Source organism: Ascidia mentula, chromosome 7, assembly GCF_947561715.1.
Source record: "Ascidia mentula chromosome 7, kaAscMent1.1, whole genome shotgun sequence".
Lineage (NCBI taxonomy): Eukaryota > Metazoa > Chordata > Ascidiacea > Phlebobranchia > Ascidiidae > Ascidia > Ascidia mentula.
The window spans coordinates 3,024,909-3,046,229 of NC_138572.1; the positions used below are offsets into that span (position 1 = coordinate 3,024,909).

Consider the following 21,321-nt stretch of genomic DNA (forward strand, 5'->3'; position numbering starts at 1 on the left):
CCTACTAGTAAACTTGTTTACCCCAGCAGCCTAAAAGTTTTTTTCACGAAAATGATCGAACAGACATAAGTATTTTGTTTTTGCCACTGCTTTTACTTATATTATTACGCAAATACTATATTAGCGAGAATTGCGACCTGACAATGCATTTTTTGTTTAGTAGCAACATTTTGAATCGTTACAAAAAGTTGATGGAGTTGATCCAGGAGGGGCCAATGGGGTGATCGCCACCCTAGACTGTGCTTTAACACTGAAAAAACGCTGCATTGAAAGACAAAATGGTCGTCTGCATAGATATCTCGTCTGTGGAGCAAAATGGCCATTAATGCATCACGATGCGTTTAGGACAGAACCACCCACCCCTAAAGAAAATTTCTGGATCAACTCCCGGCTGCAACCAACGTACATCAAGGGCCCATATTACGTGGATTTCGAGCATAACACATTAAAAAAATGTTGAAGTGAAGTTTCCAAACAGAGACGTGTAAGGGCTTAGATGCGCTTTCTTCTAAATGTAGTCTACTGTTCTAAGTAGCCTACATACAGCATAGGCTTCCAATTTTTGAAATAACCCCATTAACGTCGTAGAATCGTAAAGCGTGGGGATCTCTGCAGCCAATAAACGACAGCACATTTGAAGTTATAATTTACAGGGTCAGGCAAACGCAAAGGATCCCACAATTTCGCTAAAAAAATTGGTTCCATGATTCAAAACCCACAACCCAAATTTGTACATGGTTACAGACAACTTCCACGGATATTCTTCATAAATAGACAAGTAGACTATAAAGCCTGTTTTGATTGCGGTGTGAATGTGATTGACTAATCACAAAATAAAGTGATGGGGAATTTTATTGGGTCGTTGACGTAAGCTAAATTTGTTGGCGGAAGTATGCGAAGTGGCGCGTGGGACTATTCCTGCATGCCTCATTTTAAATCATTACGCAACAGGTACGCTATTATATAACTTATATGCATGTAAACAATGGACTGTCAACAATTACCTGCAATACCCAAAAGAGTTTATTTTAAGAACTACAAACAACCTTAATAGGACATTTCGCAATAAATATTTCAACTGTATGTGAAGGCTTGAAGCCTGGATATGTTGAACGACAAGTGCAAACGTTCTGCGACAAGGATATAACAGTATTTGTGTAGGAAAAACGATTACTTGTGGAAAGAATCCATGGTCACAGTATCACAGTTACAAAAAATCCACGTATAAGGACACAGGTACATGAATGGATAAATAAAAATAAAAGAGCCCGCACTAAATTTTAATTTTCTGAACCAGCCGAATGCTGCCTTGACGATAATTCCGTAACCGTGTTCTTTACTTTTGATGCTCCGAAGCAGGGAGCGAACATCATCGCCTTGTAGTTGTCAAACGAGAAAATAATGCACATAACATTGACGAACAAGCTAATGTCGTATATCATAAACGGAATGTTCCTTGGCTCGGAGCGCTTGATACCGAAAGTCGTTGAAATAAGAGTAGCCAGGTCTGACGCCATACACAAAGCTCCAAAGCACACAGATCTCCATAGGATGCGGCGAATTCGGTCAACCGAGCGTTTCTTCTTCTGTGTTATTCGTGGTACTGCTGGACTCGTGGTATTTACAAATCCTACAATAGGTTTGCCATCAAACGAAGAAGTCTGTGCTTCAATGACTCTTCCGCTAGATAATATTTCATTATTGGCATTGCTGGAAGCCCTGGTGTGATATACAACGGACTTGTTGACACCAGCCCTAGCCCTTTTCATAGTATCCAAAAATCTTGTTGAGAAACGACGTCTGTTAACAGACGGGGCGCTTCGAACAGCGAGCCCCTGTGTGCGCAATGGAATAATAAACAACCCCAGCAGCATGATTTGTCCAATCACAAGCACTATTGCCATGAAAATGTTTGGCAATGTGGATGATACACCGGTCTCTATACAACCGTAATATCCGTTGACAAAGTTGTCTCTGTAGGTAAACATCACAGTGAGGATGCAAGCGGCTCCTACGAGAAACCCGATGCTCCCCCAGCTGAGAAAGACCATACCTTTACCATGAAGGCCAGACATCGTTGGATGACTGTAGAGCACTCGTTGGCGCAACCATAGTAGCAGATATATGGGCACCAGAGCTGCCGTATATGAAACAATAGTTATGTCGTAGATAATTCCACAATGCGGGCCGCTATCTGGATAGTACGGCGGTACAGCAATCATCAGGATTGTGAGGATCAGTCGAATGGATAGCAGTAGCGCCGATAAGAAAGCAAATGTGAAAACGATTCCACCGTTGAAGTCATGTGAAGATCTGCGCCTGAATCTGTTTGTTCGCATTCCGTATACAAGGATTGATATCACCAGCCATAACATCCACAAGAGCATCGCACCGTTTACTGCTAGCGGCACAATCACAGATATCTGCTCATATTTAGGTATAGGTGCCGTGCTGTTTTCCGAAGTCAAATTTTCTTGGCTCAATTCCATTTCTACAACTTTTCCTCTACATACACCTTTGTGAATAAGTGAAAGGTGGCTGCTGCTCGCGCGAGTTTTATTAACGTTTCATACAGTTTCATGTGACTACGAACGACGTCATTCTTGCGCCAACGAGTCAGCTTACAACATAACCTTTCGGCAGCACGCGCCCTCACACATCCACATGAAGCTTTCCGGATGGAAAATATCTGTGTAATGTATGTGTCAGGGCTGTGGGTGCTGTTGCATAACCTGGGTGTAACGTTAAAGCACATCGGTGTAAATATAGTTGGCGTAGGCTTAATCCAACGAGCACATATAGGTAGCTGTGAACATCAGATTATTGTATCTTTATTTCCTTATAATAATACGATGAGTGTCCGAAATATATAGATTTCCGTTTTCATTTCGTATTGGCGCATGTAAATTGCATTTTTCCAATTAATTTATGCTGTGCACAATTTATCCAGGCACCACTGTCCGCTAAGGATAAAAAACAAGCGCCGGACTCTTTTTTGTGCCCCCCACCCCCCTTCCCCCTTCTTCCAGCAAGAGGTTAGGGCCATTAAAATTCGATTAGGCTCCAAAGCAACAATGACATTCACGGACCTCGATATCCAGACTTATCGAAAAATCAAAAATAAGCTGCCGTGTTTATTACACAGCACACGACAACATATGCGTGCGTTGGAAACTTATTTAAGTTGATAAACGTATTGTGGGAAGATTAAAAACTGTGCGTGGCGTAATGGCGATATTTTTAAGCGTGGGTCAACGTGATGGATTAATTTTAAAGCAACGTTGTGTTGCAGAGTACGTCATACGTGTAGGCCCGTAGTCATCTGCAATTGGTGTTGGGCAATTTAAATGCAGGCGTTCTTCCTAACAGTAGCGGTAGCAAATTTTGCAAAAGTGGACCTAAAGGTGTCGGGGATTGTTAATCATGCTAAGTGAAATCCACAGGTGCTTCATAAGAAACCTGCTGATGTTATTAAAGCGAGGATTGCAATTGTTCACAAGGTATAGGGTTAATATGGATTTTGCTGTCGTACGTGTTGACGCTGTCACGTATATCAGTCAGACAAATGGATTTAGTGAGTTTATCGTGCAGGTTGTTTCAAGAATTGTGAGCTATATACGCAACAAAAACTGTTTGTGTCATCGCATTTGTCTACCGAAATTCCCAAATTCAACTTTGAATATCTTAAAATTCCATTTTCTCACCCACACCTGAAAACCGCCAGCATTGCGCTGACCTGTGGAGGCCTACACATTTTACACTTCCAAAAAAACACTGCCGCAACTTAAATTGGGAAATATTTAATATTTCAATGAAGAACCACAGGAAGCGTGTTAAATTAAAGGCGCACCAACATTAGTAGAAACACAAGAATCGACAAAGTCGAAGTTGACAAGTGGGTGAATGAATGATTGTAGAAAATGTTTCAATCCGAACGCGAGCTCGAACGAGAACGGGACCGAGACCAGCTGTGAGATTCTCGTCTTCGGTATCTGTTTAAAAAAAATTGTAGTTTTTCACAAAAATTTAAAGCTTTTCTGGCAAAAATAATTTACTTGGACCCAATAATTTACAATTTAATTATTTGGTCCTGATGAAGGTCGGTTGGATAACGACTGAAACGTCGACCGAATAATTTTTGTTTTTGCCAGAAGAACTTTGTATTTATTAAATATTATGCCTCGTAGCGTCAGCAACAAATTAACTGTTTACACAAATACGTCTTCACCCACAATACCTGTCTCCACTGGCTGAGCTCCACCCACTTCTGCTGCTGCCACTATGATCGCGTGAACTCCTGTCGGAGCTACCTCTGATCCTAGAACATATAACATTAGGAATTCGTGATGACGTGATTGTGACGTCATAATTACCTGCGCTGTTCTCTATGGTAGTGACGACATGGGCGGTCCAAATCGCTGTCCGACGACCATGACGTGGAGCGGTCACGTGAACTTAATAAGGTTACGTGACATGTTTAAGAACTGAAAATTTAATTATTAGGACTAATATTTACTTTGTATCACAGCAATAAGATTACACTTTCAATAATAATCAATGGACAAAATAATAAAGTTTGTTGCAATAAATGTTGTTTTACTCTGTTAAATTTACTGAATTTAAAACGGGTTGCTTTCAGCTTTACTTTAAACATGAATTGAGCTGACAAAACGCGCCATTGCTCTCTGCTTAGCTTGCCAAAGTACACAGCTACCTATGGCACTATACCTATAAGAGGAAGAAGATTGAACGGAAGAGACGTAACTTCTTGATCGAGATCTTCCACGACGCACAGATCTGCTCCTAGACCTCTCGGAGGAAGAATAAGATGAACTCCTGCCAACCACAAAATCTTGGTACTTGAAGGTAAAGCAATGTTGCGTCTTGTTGTCAAACAAGTTTGGGAGGTGATATTAAAAGTCGCAAATTCTCGCCAAGTTTCAAATAGGGAAAAATTTAGGTGATGACCAACCTGCTACGCGAATCATGCGATCGAGACCTTTTGGAACGTCGCGCGCTACGACGGCGACGCGAACGTCCCCGACTGTCGCTCGAACTGTCCGATGAAGTTGATCTGCATGCAAAAAATGTGTTTGTTTCTTTCTTAAAACCCACACAGTTCTTAAAGTAAGCCGGCACGCCGTTTCGGTAAAAATTTAATGACTGCTATGTGCCAAATTATTACAAAATTTATTTACTTATCTGAGAAATGTCACCGACAGCATACGAAAACACAAACGTTTAATTTTTCTGTAAATTTTAAGTTCTGGTAAGAATTTTTTACTTTTGACACTGAAACCCAATACTTACTGTCGCAAGTTACCATTGTGTTGCTTATTTTACACTCGCAGGGTCAATAAAAAAGCAGTCTAACGCAGAAAAAAAACAGCATAAAATTTTACATGGAAGCCACCAACCTGCTTCTACGACTTCTAGAGCGAGAGCTGTCATTGGAAGATGATGAAGAATTGTGTCTCCTCCTGTGTGATCTTCTCCTCCTCTTCCTCTTCTTTATGGAGCGTCTCATCTTCCTGACGATGCTCGTGGATCTGGAGGAGGCCGGAGACGGAAGGTGTGGCTCGTCGCTGCAAGTTTTCGAAGCATTATATAGTGGAAAATATGCAATAGCACAGCGGTTCTTAAACTTTTCTGATGGCTTCAATCTGAAACATCTTTGCATCCATGTTGATTTTAAGTGAAACAAATTATTTAAATTACGGATTCTGAATAGGTAACTATGTAGGTTTTACGATGTTTAAGGCACTTTCATTTCCACATACATGGAGTCACCAAAGATCTTTTTCACGTTTTCATCAGTGATGTCTGTGGTAAGCATGGCGTTGGACACTTTTTCATTTAAGCGCTTGGCATCTGTAAAAAGGGAATTGGTTTTTAACTTTGTTGTTCATGTGTTGGCTGGGAGATTCCGACAATACAAACTTTCAACTATCGGAGATAGTTTATTTTTTGAAACCATTATTACTGCAAACAGAAATATAACATACCTGCCACTGGTTCGGGAGGCCTGCCAGGGCTATCTGTAACAGTAAAATAAAATTTTACAGCACCTGTTTGAAGCTTTTCAAACCAAAATGTTTTTTTTGCTATAAATTCAAGATTTACAATATCAAAATACTCTTGCATTGGATCAATATTTACTGTGATTGATGTAAAAAAATTACCAATCAATGCAGACAACAAGTCCAAGCAGTCACTTTTAAATCAGAAAAATGTGTTATATTACTTGTATTTCTTCAAAGTTTAATATATACATTGTAGACTATTTTCTATTTACTTGCATGACACCAAATAAAAGTCACCTAGTAGTTACTTACCCTCAGTAGGCAGTGGCGGAGGTGCTTCTTCCATGGGCATTGCTGGGCCATATCCACTTTCACTACTCGGCAGCGGTGGGCGTGCACCATAATGCATATATGGGTTGTGCATTTGGTACTGCATATGGTACGAGTGCATATAATGCTGGTACATAGGATGGTAGTATTGCTGTTGTTGGTACATTGCCATTTGCTGTCGCATGTACATAGCATTTGCCATAGAAGACTGGGACTGTACAGCAGTGGCTGCTGGAGTGGCAGTGGCATATGTCACAGGTTCATTAGTGGCAGGTGGCGGCTGTGGAGGTTGTGATTCAGCTTTTGAGTCTTCATTGTTGTTTTTATTCTTTTTGTGCTTTTTGCTTTTCTTTTTCTTGATTTTTGAGCCGACTGGGGCTTGTTCCGGCTGCGGAGTTGGCAGTTTTATGTTGAAAACGATTGGTTTCTTCGTGGCGGTCACATTTCCATGGACAGTCAGCTCACCGTCATCTTCGTCACTTTCACCTTCTGGCTTGACATCATTTTCAACCTTCACATTTTTACTACTGGCAGCTGTATCTGGTTTCGGGGGTTTATTCCCCTTGGTAACCACTCGATCTGTCACTGCCGTCTTTTTAAGCATGTCAGTGTCATCGTCAGACCATATGCCACCAACGTCTCGAACCGGAGAGGCCTCTTTTGGTTCTTCTTTAACATGTGACTTGGGTTTGGGCGGTGACTTGGGTTTGGGTTGAAATTTAGGCATGAAACCAAAACCAGTGGAGGTGGACGATGTTTCTGTCTCATTACCAATGTCTTTGAGTTCATGATCGTCTTTCATATGGTTGGTTGGTGTGTCTGTGGAAATTGACTTCGGAGTTTCTTCTTCAACTTCATTGTTGTTGACTTCGCCTTCAGGACTCTTTTTCACATTTAAGTTGGCTAAAAAGAAAAGTTTTGCTATTAAGCTGTATTTAAAATGATATGAAAGCTTCTTTACCAAAATTCGGCATTTAACCAAACATCAGGTCACTTTAAATATAGTTTTATGAAGTTATTGTCAAATGAGCAACAATTAAAACAAATTACAAGTGTTCATTATTTGGCATAACGAAAGTGTCATATATTCAATACTTAAATTGATGCATCTACTTGTCAAAACTTACAGGCATGTTTTAAATATGATAAAACAACATTAAGATATGTTAAAAATGGCCTACCTTCCATGGTTTCCTTAAGGTTTGGTTTCAGGCCAACTTTCTGGAGAAGGGAGATTCGTTTCCGTAACTCAAGCTTCGATCTATTGGACTTTACAGGAGCAGGATCTTCTCCCAGTGATAACAGTTCATCGATATCATCCATATCTGGGTATTTTGGCCCTGAATGATCATCTGGTACAACATTACTTTCTGCAGTGTTTGGGTCGGCATCAATTATAGGTATTGGTGAGCATTCGTTGTGGTTATCTTTTGAGGAATTTTCGTTGTTGTCACATGCAGTTGTGCCAGAGTTTTGAAGAGTATGTGATGACTGACTGACATCGTCAATATTTTGAGGTGATAACTCCATTGGCGACATCTGATCTTTGGTTGGCTCAACCTTATCTGCAATGTTACACAATAGTAAACTTCTACATGAGCATAGCTTCATTTTCTATCATACAGTTGAAATGATATTTGTGGTTTAAACAAAATGCTTTTTCAAAATCATTCAGATAAATGCTCACCTGTTCTTTCTGTCATTGGAGAAAGGACCTCTTCACCTGACTTCACTTTAGTCTCCTTCTAACACAAGAAGATCCATGAGCATCAGTAATACAGAACAGTGGCAATTATTCTAATCCTTTGTACCTGTTTGGGTCTGTCTTTTTTCAACACGATTTCCTCCGCGTCTTCGTCTTCGCCAAATTCCAGAGGTGGTTGCCAAGACAACCCCTTATCTGAGCCCTTTTTCTTTTTGTTGGTTTTGTTATTTTTACTTTCCACTGAACCTGGACAACAAATTGAACTTTAACAAATTTCCAAATGTCCAACATTAATAACCATGTGTTTTCTAATTACATTTTGATGTGGTTTCTTTCTTTTTGTTCTTTTCTTTCTGTTTGATCTTTTTGATTTGGTGGCTTAGTGGAGATGAATCAGACACATCTAAAAAGAAGGATGATGCATATCCTCACAATATGTAGTAGACACATTACACAAATGCAATATTTTTGCAAATAAACCTCACAATATTATTATTAACAGTTTTATTATAAAAAATTCAAACCAACCTGGTTTCATATCGTTAATTTTCGTATCACTGTTCGGAGTGGAAGGACTCGAAGATTTGGAGTCACTTCTGCTTGAAATGGATGAATGTGAATCATACCCCTTTCTACCTTGGTATTTCCTGCATATACAATGAAAAGTTTGGAAGTGTGTTAAAAAAATTTTAGGCACTTCAAAAACCAGAATTTAACGTGCTTTTACTTTACATAAACAGGTTTTGAAAATTGGAATTGTCCAGTAGATTTTGACATTATTTTATATTTTTTGGTAAAAGTTCAAAACATTATACCGTTCGTGTGATGAACGGTCGCCACTATAGCTGTTGTAGGAGCTACTTCTGTCTCGTCTGTTGATAAAAAAACACTTGGACGTCATCACACAAGTCCTGGTCTCATTTTATCTGTACCTTTTACGTGGTTTGTAATTTGAACCCGAAGATGACCTTGAAGAAGAAGAAAATGACCTTCTCCTGCTCCTGTCAGAATGAACACTTCTTGTGTGGCTTCTTCTGTGATGCCTACATTTGTTTCATTAAAGAATATATTAGTTTTTGTGCCATTGTGGCAAACTACCATGTGCTTGTGAATATTTTTTAACATGATTAGGTTGCACGTTACCCACACAAGGAAACAATTCTCCAAACAGCTTATATCCTGTTGTGACACATCTATCTACTATCTACTGTAGTTTTATTGCATGTCTAATAGTAGTATAGCATAACTATTAACACCTGTCAAGGCTTCTCCTGGCTTTATGTCTGTTTTTCTCTGTGTAGCGTCCAGCACTAAGATCTTCGGTGTTTGCAGAAGTTGGTTTACTTCGTCCTTCAGAATTGTGAAGCCTTTTCCTAGCCGGACTTCTACAAACAGAACATGTTTTTCATATATTGGAACACATCGACGAATTCTTAGCAGTTGGCACGCGATATACCTTGTTTCTCTATCCGAAATTGGAGATTTACCTGAAAAAGAGAAGGGTTGTAATTTAAATTTTTGGAACTCAATAAACAAGGACTCACTTTTGTTTGTTTTTGTGGCATCTTTACCACTTGAGTCTTTATTTTTCTTTCTCTTTCGTTTCAGATGCTTTGAAGGTTTCTGCGAAAAATACCATCCTAATTAGTTGTTAATGCTGCCCGGCATAATAATAATACAAAACCTGTTATAAACTCTATTTCAATTAATCTGTTCTTTTGGCACAATTAAACACAAACTTTTGTGCAAAATAGCGTATTATCTTGAGCATAAATGCCAAAGCTTCTGATTAGAGGATAGTAACCGCACTGACAATGAAAACAGTTCAGTGTTTGCAATTAACAAAACAGGCCCTTTTGGCAATGATGTGGCATCAGAAGTAAGGAGTGTTTGAAATATTTGCATTAGTACAATACTAATCAGCAGATTCCTAGCTTGAGTATTTACACTCAAATGATTTTAACAGTTTAACATCAAACCCACCGATTTTAAAGCAAGTAGCTTTTCCATGCCTACAACTCCACTGTGTACCTTTCCATTGTCAGGTGAAATTGTTGGTGTATTAGTAGTTACAAGCGGTTGATCTGAATGACAAAGGTTGTAAACTGCATTTAACTTTGTGAACATTCCAGCATTACAAGACCAAGCCAAGTTAGTGTACAGCAGGACTTCCCAAACTTTTTCCGTCATTACCCCTGCTAATTTATAATTTTTTTTCACCTTTTGTGTTTGATAAATTTGTAGATATTAATTGCACGCAAATTTATTGAAACACTAACAGAGCATATATGTAACCCAGTATACATGCCTGGAGATGTAGTTTATGAACGAGTACAGTTACATGTTGTATTTTGTGTGACATTAGTTAACTCTGTGCGACCCACAAAATTTGCCATGCGACTTTTGCAGGGTTGTGGGCCCAGAATGAGAAGCCCTGGTGCACAATATATATCCAACTATCTATGTATATTTGCATTTATTGCTTCATATTCATAAAACACATTACCTTCAGACTCTTCAACTGACATGTTGTTGTCAGAACTGTCCCACTTGCTTTTAACAAGCGCTTGTGGAGATTTGCTCATTTCCATGTTGATCACAGAATCTGTTTTCTTGATATCTGTAATCTGTACATAGCGGGAGATTTAGAATGTGTGTTCAATGTTTTATGGACAAAGTGCTAAAGCTTTATGCTGTCAGGGCTATTTTGTACTGAAAATTTCCCAAGACCTTTGTAAAGCATATTATGTATGTTCTGTTGCATTGGAAAATCATATGTCGAAGACGTCTGTTCACAATTTTGCGAAAACCATTCCCGTGTTTCCATTTTATTACCTCAGTTTCAACATGGTTTAAACTTGCATTGGATGAAGTTCGATCAATTTTTGACGATTCTTGTTCTTGGACAACATTCTTATTAGCGGAACGTTTTTTCTTCTGTTTCTTCCGCTTCTTGTGCTTGCTTTTACGAACTGAGTTGCGGTTTTCCTTCAACACATTCTGTGGAGCAGGCATAGGCCCAAAGTACCCATCTTCGAGAGGTTGGCTGTAAAACAGTAACATGTATATACCCGTAATACAGTGCAATGCACAGCAATTAGCAGTTTTAGGCGCACAACATTACCTGGTATTGGACTTGGAAACAACAGGCCCCTCTTTTGCTTTTCTTTTTGTCCTAAGTATTAAAGTTAGTTAAAAGAAGGATGGCATTCAGAAAGTTAAGATTACAACTCAAGAATGCACAACATGCACAGAAGTATGTTATTCTCACTTCTTTTTTGGCGAGTCATGGCCATCAGACCACCGTCCATCCATTTTATCTCTGTCATTTTCATCGTCATCGCTTTGCCACGATTTGAACTTGTACCTGTTAAACCCAGCATAAAGTTAGGACTTTTGTTTATGTGGAATGGGATGGGATATAAGCATGCAGTTTGGCCCAAAACGCACTTCCAATTACGTCAGTCGCTTATATTTATTAGTGTTTAAGGAACAACAGTGGTAAGCATAGGAAAAAAATCACACCCAAAAGCTTACCTCGACAGCAAAACCTTGAGCAAAACATTTTCTTTGCTGGAATGAAAGGCACAAAAGATTCTTTTACAATTCAAAAACAAACATGGTGGCAACACAATACAATCCATCACAATAAACAAGGAAAAAAAACTACTCATATTAATATTCTTACCTGTACACATTCTTGAAAACCTGTTCAAGCAAAATGGAAATGAGTGATTGTTGTTCAATGGCTGTAATATGGAACCATACCATAACACAAACTTACCCCAAAGCAGTATCCCTTAACATGTCTTATACCCGTGTCCAGTTTATGGGATTCGCTTGCCAGAGTTTTTTTAGCAACTAAGCCAGCATACGTAAACGGTAAAACACAAGTTTATTTATGTACAGTAATTGGGTCACTGTAGCCATGGGTAGTAAATCGTTTTGCATAAATCAAAGAGCCAAGAAGTTTCAGAATATGACTTAAAATCACAGCACTTCCATTAAAAATCATACACAGTTGCCACCATGTCAGTTTCCAAACGAGTTTGCCACATTCCAAACAAAGAAAATGATTTGCGGAAAGGAAACAAAACAAAAACAAGTGTTAGATGGCTGTTAACAGCACAGCTTTTACAGTTACCAATTATCTAAATCTAACGACTCAATTACAGATATGTACAAAAGCACTTACAGGACTAACGCTTCTACAAATATGAGCGACACAAGCAAACTCTCAACTTAGAAAACATTTTGAGAATTTGGCTTGAGCAATGGTCATAGGTACAATACCCAAAGGTGTCTAACTCTGATACTCTTTTCCCAAACCCCAAAATTTGTGCTGTAACTTTTTCCCATAGCAATGTTTGTATATCAGATTGGGTAACAGACACCTTTTCCCACATTGGTCACAGATTCTTCTAATCTGATCCAGAGGAACTGGATGAAGAAGATGATGCTCTATTTGCTCTCTTTTTGGGAGGCGAATCATCGTCAGATGAGCTCTCTGAAGATGAACTGTGCCTCTTTGCTCTGTCAGATCTTTTGTCAGAGGAGAACTTATTCCGTTGATCCCTTGAACGACTCCTTGAACGCCTGTGTCTACTACGGGACCTGCTTCGGCGATTTCCTCTGCGCAAAGGGCTTCGGCGACGATCCCTGGACCTACTTCTGCGTCTGTCTCTTGATCTACTGGGCCTGCGATCACGTGATCTACTTCGACGCCTGTCCCGTGATCGTGATGGCCTCCTGTCTCGTGACCGACTCCTTCTTCGGTTCCTAGAGCGACTTCTTCTTCTGTCCCTGGAACGACTTTGCCTGTGGCCACGTGAGCGACTTCTGCGTCGATCTCGTGACCTGCGTCGATCCCTTGATCTACTTCGTCTGCGTTCCCTAGAGCGGTCACCGCGCCCCCGGTCTCTCGATGATCTTCGTCGCTCCTTGGATCCGCTTCTTTTATCTCTAGAGCGTTCTTTGTTTTCTGGTTTTGATTCCTGTGATTTTGATGTATCTTTGTCCTCTGCCACAATTTGTTTCGATGAATTTTTTATTTCACTGTCCTTTGTTTCAATTTTCTCTTCCATATCAACATCTTGTGTTGATTGGTTGACAGTTTTGTCAGCTGTTGCTTCTCCAGCCTCCTTGTCTTGATGATCACCCAACGTTTCTTCAACATTCAGCATGGTAACTTCATCTTGTATTGACTCCATCGCCGCAATCTCTTTACCAATATTGCTGGCAAGTTGATCCTCGTCCTGCTCAGCATCTACCACAGAGAGATCAGTCGTCTCATTCTTTTCCTCAACTTTGTCAGTATTTTCAGCAACAGGTGGTTCAGTGGTTTCAGACTTATCTATTTCCTCACTTTCATCTTTGTGAACAGCTTCTTCCTTTTGAATTAAATCACCGACTTCCCCCATTTTTTCTTCCGCCTCCACATCTTCGACCACCTCCTCTTCGATAATTTCGTGCTCCACCATATTTATGTTTTCAAGTTTTTCTTCTGTGTCTTCCTTTTCACTTTCACTCGGCGAGCTGAAGTTCGACACAAGGAGATTAGAAGTGTTGTATTCCTTTTTCTCTTCAATATCGCTGTCCGAGTAACTGTCGGAGGAGTTGTGTTTGCCCTTTTCCAGTTTTGACTCACTGTTCATATCCTTTTTGGCCGCAGCATCACCTGACTTTGATTGGTCTTTTGCATCATCATTCTCCAGTTTATTCCCATTTCTCTCATGGCCTGGTCTAGAACGATTTCTCTCCCTACGTGACGTAGTTTCTCTGTCAGATCTTCGTTCGTCTCCATTACGAGACCGGTCAATACCATTGTGGTGAGCCTTATCCCTACTGTACCTACGACCATCGCCCGACCTACGTTCCCCAGAGCGGCACCGCTCTTTGTCATTTCTGCCCCTTCGGTCAGTTTTACTCTCCTCTTTGTCATCTTTGGAGGTAGTAAATCGGTCTTGCAAAGTGTCCCTGCGAGCGCCACTCTCTGTGCGTTCTCTAGGTTTTCTAGCTTCTCTATCTTGTTTATCATTGTTATTTGACCTGTCATCGTCCGCTGGCAAAGAATCTTGTTTCCAGCGACCTGAAGTTTCATCTTCATCACCCGATGATCGCTTTCTTTCCTCCATGCGACGTTGTCCGCGCTCCGCTTCCCTCCAGTGGGGAGGTGTTTCACTGCCCGTACGTTCTTGCCTCGACCATGAGTTGTACCGACCACGGTTACGCGGGCTACGTGACCTCGAACGAGATCGTGGTGGCGTACGGTATCGCTACACAAAATAAAAATTAAAAAAAAGTTAGCATGTCTGTCTACAAATTGTAAAACAATCCCCGATTTAAAAAAAAATGATTTGTATTTTATGAATGGGCATTTGCCGGGTTACTTCATTACACATGCTACTGGATGTCACATACCAGAGCACCTCTTCCCTTGATTTTTCGTCCTGATCGGGAGGTCCATTGCCTGGATTTCCTATCCTCCGAGGCTGGAGTTGCATCAGAAGCATTTCTACACAAAGTTTAACACTTTAATACAGAAGTGGTTACATTGATTATAAACAAATACTATTTGTGAAATACTTTTTAGAACAACCTAATTTATCACTTGGACATAATAGTTTAATAGACATACTCTTTAGGTGTCCCGCGTTGCAGAAATTTATTCTCCGGTATATCTGGAACTTCTTCTGGGGTGATAGAACTAAACGGTGTAGGTTCCTCTCCCTCTTCTTCCTCCTTTTCCTCGGCAGATCTGATAAAAGATAGCGTTACCCAACTGTGTTTGGCAAAATTGTTAAGATGCAGTTACTCCATCTCTTTCTTATGTTTCTTTTTGTGCTTTTTCTTCTCCTTCTTGTGCTTATGCTTCTTCTTTTTCTTTTTTGCCTTTTCATCATCAGACTCTGACTCCGCGGCTGATGATTGGGAACCATCGGTCGATACTGATCCCTTTTGCTTTTCTACAAAAAATCAAAATTCAATTAATTTCCCCAAATCATGGCCTTTATTCAAAAGCTATGTTGAATATAGCTTAAATAATGCAACATGGCTTGAGGGAAAATTTAAACTTCATCTGTGAGTCAAGCTTCTACTAAAAAAAGCAAATGACAAAATCAACATACTTTCTTTCTTTTGCTTTGAAGCAAGCACCAATTCTCCACAGTGAGTAATTTTACACTCTTTTAGAGGTTTGCTGTTAACATCAGTCTTTTGAGACTCGACCTGTTTCACTACTGCCTCCCCGTTCACCACACGACCGAACACAACATGTTTCCTTCACAACAGAACAAAAATTGTGGGGCAAAAAAGGGACAAATTTGTCTACTACCAACAATAAATCAGCTTAACCCCAAAGCAGTTTTTGTATACGTACTCAATTTGGCACTTAACAAGAAGCACAAAATTAACTCACCCATCCAAATGTGGAGAAGGTTGAGTGGTTCTGCAAGACAATGGTAAAATGTTTATGACTGGAAAACAGCAAAAACTATGTGAACATGTGCATCTACTTACATAAAAAACTGTGATCCATTTGTGTTTTTTCCACGGTTTGCCATTGACAGCATGAAGGGTTTGTCGTGAGTTACTTTGAAACATTCATCTGAAAAAAATAGATATTCCAATTGCAAAAATTTACAACAAACATTATAACAATGCCAAATAGGTTTAAGGTCTGTTTTTGCAATTGTTGAAATATAAACCAACATAAAAGCACTCAACAAATTCACCCACCATCAAAGTATCCACCATATATGCTCTCTCCTCCCCGTCCATTTCCTAGATGCAGAAGTTACGAAAGAAAAGAAGTCAAAAAAATCGTTCATGGTGAGACTGTGTTGGCACACATTCCTTATGAAGGTTTAAAAAATATGACATCCAAGTTCAGTATAACAGACTTAAACTACTTTTAGACATATTTAAAGTAAGATAACACAGCATATTATTTGTGTTTATCTGACACTTACCGATTTCTCATAAAATATTCCTGAATTAAAAATCATGAAAAAAACAAATTTAAGGCAAGCATCCATAGCAGAACAGACCAAACATTTGTGTATGGTGCAAATGTTATATAAACGTGGTAACTTAAGGAAAACACACACAAAATTTACTACTTTTCAGACATAGACATATATATATATACCTTCTGAGAAGTCACCACCCTGCAACATGAAATCGTGAATAACTCTGTGAAAGGCGACACCCTTATAATGCAAAGGCTTTCCAGTGGTGGCACCAGTTCCCTTTTCTCCTGCAAAACAACATATAGGATTCCAGATTCGGAAGTTTATATATAATTTGTAGGATGTATTCTTTTGAAGTTGACTGTCGATTGTCTGGACAAATTGACGTTTTTCATATGTTAATGCATTAGCTAGTTATTTTTTGCATGGATTGCTGACAAAATTGTGAAATCACATCATTTTTCAAATCAGGCACATATGAAGGGTTTTGCAAAATATGTATTTTGGCAGTTTTGTCATAAAGGTTTGTTTCATTTCAAACATTTATCATGTACAAACTGCAGAGTAGAAAAGACACACTATTATTAATAAACAAAAAGTAGTATTTAAATAGACTAAATATACAATACCTGTGCAAAGGCATCTGAAGTTTTCACATGTTTTGGGGCATTTGTCAGCGAACAGTTCAAATACAATCCTCCCAGCTTTGCAAAAACAAGCGTTATTTTCTGAGTTTTGTGCAAAATAACATACAGTTTCAAATTGTGTAGCACACTTACCAGATTTTCCATCAATCTCGATGTCAAAGAACGTCCTTGGATTGTGTTTTGCCTTCATATTGTTGGTCAAACTTCAAAAGATAGACCCATATGACGCAACACTGATAAAATTAAAACGACACAGCTACAGAAAAAAATTCTGAGCTAAACTGTAACAACTGATTCTACCACAAATAAAAATGGACGAGTCTTGTTAATCTGCATAAATTCGGAGATCAAAAGCGACAAATTCAGCAAATGCGAAACATTCAATATGGCCGCAGACTTTCAAAGTTTCACACATTTTCAAGCGGATTTTTCATCTGCCTCATGCGCCAAGTTCCAACTTTAACGTATACTCGAATCTCTTTTGAATATTTCTGAGCGATTTTGTTTTGCGATTCTCTTACAAATAAATATGCAATTTGTCTATCAACCCGTATTTCATTGTTATATTAAATATATTTTCTCCAATGGCAACTAAATTTATAAAAGTAACACGCTTTAAATTGAGTGTAAATTGTTTTAATTACAACACAGATTACAGGAATCGTTGTGTTTTATGCTCAACGTTTTTGTCTGACAGTCTCGATCGATGCTTCAACTGAAATGTTGGCAGTTTGTAATGCTTCCTTCATGCTTACGCCCTTGAATCTAACTTTAGTGGATTTGCTTGTTCGACATTCGGTTGTTTTGCGAAAAAAGTAACAGAAAAGAAACAACAAAACTGTCATAATCAACAAACATTTGATACACGCAAGGATAACGCAAGAGAAAACAAAATGAACAGTGCTTATAAAATATATCCATACATCTATGGACACATTGATAACAAAATGCGCTTGAATCGCTAACTCCGGGTGTTATTAATCTCTATATGAAGTGTTCACATGGCTTGGGCAAACTTGGGACTCAGATAATGCACCGGTTCACAAGAAGTCGGATTAAGGTCGTTGATCGTTGTTCCGACAGACGAGGGTGCTGTTTTCGGGCGAACTTTGTTGATTCGCACCATCATAGGAAAAGTGGACGGCAATTCCACGCGCTTTAGATCTTGCTCAGACCACTGAGCGCAGTGTATTTTCTGCCAACAAATTTATATACTGTGGTTATTACCACATTCTGTAAGTGCAAATTCAAAATACGCACTTTGTCGCTGCTTATGTGATTGAAATTTATGTTTGATGAAAAGGTATTGTTAAACTTTTGCAAAGTACTGTATAATTAAGCTATTGCTGTTATCAGGTATAACGTGAACATGGTGGAACATGTGCATCAAATGCAAATCCAAATGCTGAATCTATATTACTCTGCAGTGCACACCTGGCCGAGGTCTTTTCTTCCACATATCTCCAAAGCAGCAATAAAACTTCGTAACCGTCTATTGTTGTATTGATTACGTTGCAACCACAGTGTAAGCATCTACAAATAGGTAAATAGTGTCAATGATGTATGGATTGCATTGCACGAGGGTTTGCACGCCATGACCGGACAACGATTACGAATGTAGTGTAGCACCTTATGTACTTTCTGCTGATGAGATGGACATCGTCTGTCGAACGAAGCAATATCGCCGCGACTCAGGCCCAAGTTGTACGCCAGCAGTCCCCATTCATAGCCGATAAAACCGCTCAGATACAACATCACTTGGTCGTTTAAAATGTCGATTTCCTTTACCTAAATAGAGGAAATACTTCTAAAAACTAGAAGCTCAAGTAACCATAAGTGTTTTGTCATTGAAGTCGTTTTTAAGATGTACACACATTTTGACTATTGGCCGGTATAAATTCAAAATTTAAAACAACAAACTTTTTCCATCGCTGTTTTTCTTTTTTCTTCCTCTTCACGTTCTGTTTTCCTTTTAAGTGCTGCCTCTTCTTCCTTACGACGACGTTTCTTCAGTTTCTTCTTTTTACCTTTTCTTGAATCTACACACAAATATACGCATTTCCTTAGATAAGATCCGAACGCAAATAATATATGTAAGTGCCAATCTTAATAAAGATACCCAGCTACCTACATGTCAATGCATAATCAATAACGGACCTACGCAACAGAGGTTAAAGCGGGTCATCAGTTTGAAGTTACACTTTACTGTACTCAAAACAAGCACCCCAGACTTCAATTACCAGCACTCAGCTTTTTAGGCAACAGCTGAAATACGCACACAGAAAACTGTTTCACTTTGAACACAACAACCAATATATGCGTATTACCTGTTGATCGGAGATCAGCCAAGCCAATTATTCCAGGGCAGTCGCTGCGTTACAACAAAGTCAAACTCGGATATTTCTTCATAATCAGCGACCCAAGACATCCAGTCAATAGAAACATATCGCAAACAAAGACGCATCGATTCGACGCGCCGGCGCAACAAACAATAAACCCGTAATACATATCGTGATACATAATGTCGACTGAGGGCTCAAATTCTGTTTGTTATTTTCCGTCTATGTTCTGCTGACGTAGCACGTGTGCCTATTCAGGCATTGTGGCGTTTTTATATTTGGAAATACACGTTACTTTTTGATTTAGCAATTTGGCAATGAGAAGCTCAGAGCTTAAGTTTATACCACAGTGTCCAACATTTTCAAACAAGCGCAGCGATGTGATTCATCTTCAAGCGCGTTTTCCCATCCTTGATGGCCGTTCTCGACACACATACACGACATACACGCAGTGAGTCAGTTATACTGGGACACCAAGAAGATGCACAATCAATGCTAAACCATAATTGCACGCATAGACCACCTAATAAATTTGCCAATGTAGTCCAAGGTATGAGGGCAATTGTACACTTCACACGTGCACATATGACGCACATCATTGGCACACTTATCACACAGTTCTGCTGATATAAAACCACGACACAATTTTGTAAACCACATAGGTAGCATTGTCGACTCAGAACGTAAATATACAAAAAGGTCAAATGTGGGTGTTTTATTTGGCCCAAGTTATCTGCGTAGTTTTCTTTACTTTTGTGGGGTCACTATATTTTCACTTCTTTTTACGCGTAGTTCTGTTATTAGTGGCACAGAAAAAGGCCTCGATGTCAAGAATTGAGAATTAAAACTATACGATCTTTTCTATGACAATGCTTATCGAAAGCAAGTTGCTGATGTACGGGAAAGCAGCCAACCGTATCATCACAGTGGGACAAAGTCTATCAAAGGTTAGCAATTGCGAGCATTTGTCAGTCTTCAATCAACGAAATTGATAATAACTATTGTAAATTTACAGTTTTTTATTTTATTCTCCAGTGCTCGCCCAAAGGGGTGCGAGGCAGATTTCAGCTAACGCCGCTAGATGTTGACAAAGATCGCCAGGAGCTTTTGAATCTCTTGATCGGTGCTTACAGGAAAAACTGGCCTTTAATTCATTTGCTACCCGAGGTGCCAAAGGATTTTAATCAATTTCTCACAAGAAAGATTGATTACAACTTGAAACACGGACCAGGGTTATCTTTTGGCATTCGGGATCTATCGACTCACAAGCTAGCAGGTGCACTTTTGGGGTGCACAAGTGTGAAAAACAGCTCCAAATCCGAAGTGTTCGGTTACACTGAAAACATGCAGCATGTCATCAGGTTTTTGGAACACAACGAAGGCGATTTATTCTCTGATTTAAAAACAGATTCTGTTGCCAAAATGGGTGTGAGGGCTGTCGATCCCGCATACGGAAATCTGGGCCTCATGGGAAGACTGGTAGATGCTTTTACAGCTGCCGCAGCCAATACAGGCGTTAAAAATGTCATTGGAATGTCTCTCTCCGAATTCACAAACCGACTTCACGCAAGAGCGGGTCACAAGTTACTGCGTAAAGTGGAGTATTCTTCATACATTGATGGTGTCACGGGTCTAAAGCCTTTCACGCGTTTAGTTCCTCCACATACACACGCAATATTGTATTTATTGAATAATCCGAAGTAACAAAATTAGCTTTACTGTCTGTTTAAATTATCACTGTGTTATTAATTGATTTTAATACAATATATACCCGGAGACAGCAGGTTTTCGTGACACGTAGGCAGATTATATTCGAAAGGGTGGGGGTGCAGCCGGTGTCTCTGACCAGGGCACTTAAATATCAAAAGGGGGCCCATGGATATTTGTTGGCTTTCTGTAAGGGCTGGGTTTCAACTTTGATTTCATGTGATTCCCAAAACGTCCTACCATCGGGACAACTTTTTCTCTATATATACAGTAGGTACTCGGCCTTTTCGACAAAGAAATCCCCATGTTTCATAGGTCTTGTGTGTATATAATGTGTTAAAAAGGTTGTGGAATGCTGATTACCAGATATGGCACTAGTGTTAACTTCAACATAATGTGCTGTAAATGTGGCCACGCTACAAACGTTGAAGGCCGCATCTCTCAATTAAATCCCAAAAATTGAGTTTTAGAAGTCATTTGTTATTGTGCACCTGGTTACAGTTTCTCTTCTTTGCCAAAAACAATCGCCGGGTCTGATGACTCATGAAGGGGGACTACTATTGCTGATCAGAAAAAAAATTGATTGCAGCTGCATTAAGA

The 21,321-nt window shown here is 39.4% G+C and overlaps 3 protein-coding genes across 6 annotated transcripts; all 3 read right to left on the reverse strand.

Annotated features, from left to right (window-relative positions):
- Positions 1-1,065: 1,065 nt before the first annotated feature.
- LOC145908636 (uncharacterized) lies at positions 1,066-2,563 on the reverse strand. The gene has a single exon (XM_082995953.1). It carries the CDS (start codon positions 2,487-2,489, stop codon positions 1,281-1,283), a length of 1,209 nt encoding a protein of 402 aa, XP_082852079.1. The 5' UTR covers positions 2,490-2,563; the 3' UTR covers positions 1,066-1,280.
- Positions 2,564-3,784: 1,221 nt separating this feature from the next.
- On the reverse strand, positions 3,785-16,983 carry LOC145909304 (uncharacterized). 3 transcript variants are annotated; one of them, XM_082996696.1, is made up of 35 exons: positions 16,808-16,983; positions 16,658-16,732; positions 16,208-16,315; positions 15,796-15,840; positions 15,577-15,664; positions 15,476-15,505; positions 15,186-15,337; positions 14,873-15,023; positions 14,696-14,815; positions 14,479-14,572; positions 14,107-14,333; positions 11,330-11,425; positions 11,183-11,233; positions 10,894-11,104; positions 10,565-10,685; positions 10,042-10,142; positions 9,603-9,681; positions 9,515-9,545; positions 9,315-9,443; positions 8,991-9,101; positions 8,874-8,930; positions 8,587-8,705; positions 8,375-8,461; positions 8,165-8,304; positions 8,041-8,095; positions 7,535-7,918; positions 6,336-7,256; positions 6,006-6,038; positions 5,781-5,871; positions 5,418-5,585; positions 4,973-5,074; positions 4,729-4,836; positions 4,374-4,454; positions 4,238-4,318; positions 3,785-3,992 (listed from the first exon to the last, which is right to left on the reverse strand). In XM_082996696.1, the coding sequence occupies exons 1-35, from the start codon at positions 16,863-16,865 to the stop codon at positions 3,926-3,928; spliced, it is 4,572 nt and encodes a 1,523-aa protein (XP_082852822.1). In that variant the 5' UTR covers positions 16,866-16,983; the 3' UTR covers positions 3,785-3,925. The 3 variants fall into 3 exon arrangements, with proteins under 3 accessions (XP_082852822.1, XP_082852821.1, XP_082852823.1); XM_082996695.1 differs by having other exon boundaries at positions 8,041-8,098; XM_082996697.1 differs by lacking the exons at positions 3,785-3,992; positions 4,238-4,318 and having other exon boundaries at positions 4,422-4,484; positions 8,041-8,098.
- Positions 16,984-17,321: 338 nt separating this feature from the next.
- On the reverse strand, positions 17,322-19,097 carry LOC145908757 (uncharacterized). 2 transcript variants are annotated; one of them, XM_082996093.1, is made up of 5 exons: positions 19,003-19,097; positions 18,596-18,714; positions 18,305-18,463; positions 18,110-18,208; positions 17,322-17,870 (listed from the first exon to the last, which is right to left on the reverse strand). In XM_082996093.1, the coding sequence occupies exons 2-5, from the start codon at positions 18,602-18,604 to the stop codon at positions 17,673-17,675; spliced, it is 465 nt and encodes a 154-aa protein (XP_082852219.1). In that variant the 5' UTR covers positions 18,605-18,714; positions 19,003-19,097; the 3' UTR covers positions 17,322-17,672. The 2 variants fall into 2 exon arrangements, with proteins under 2 accessions (XP_082852219.1, XP_082852218.1); XM_082996092.1 differs by lacking the exon at positions 19,003-19,097 and adding an exon at positions 18,833-18,972.
- Between the last annotated feature and the right edge of the window lie 2,224 nt (positions 19,098-21,321).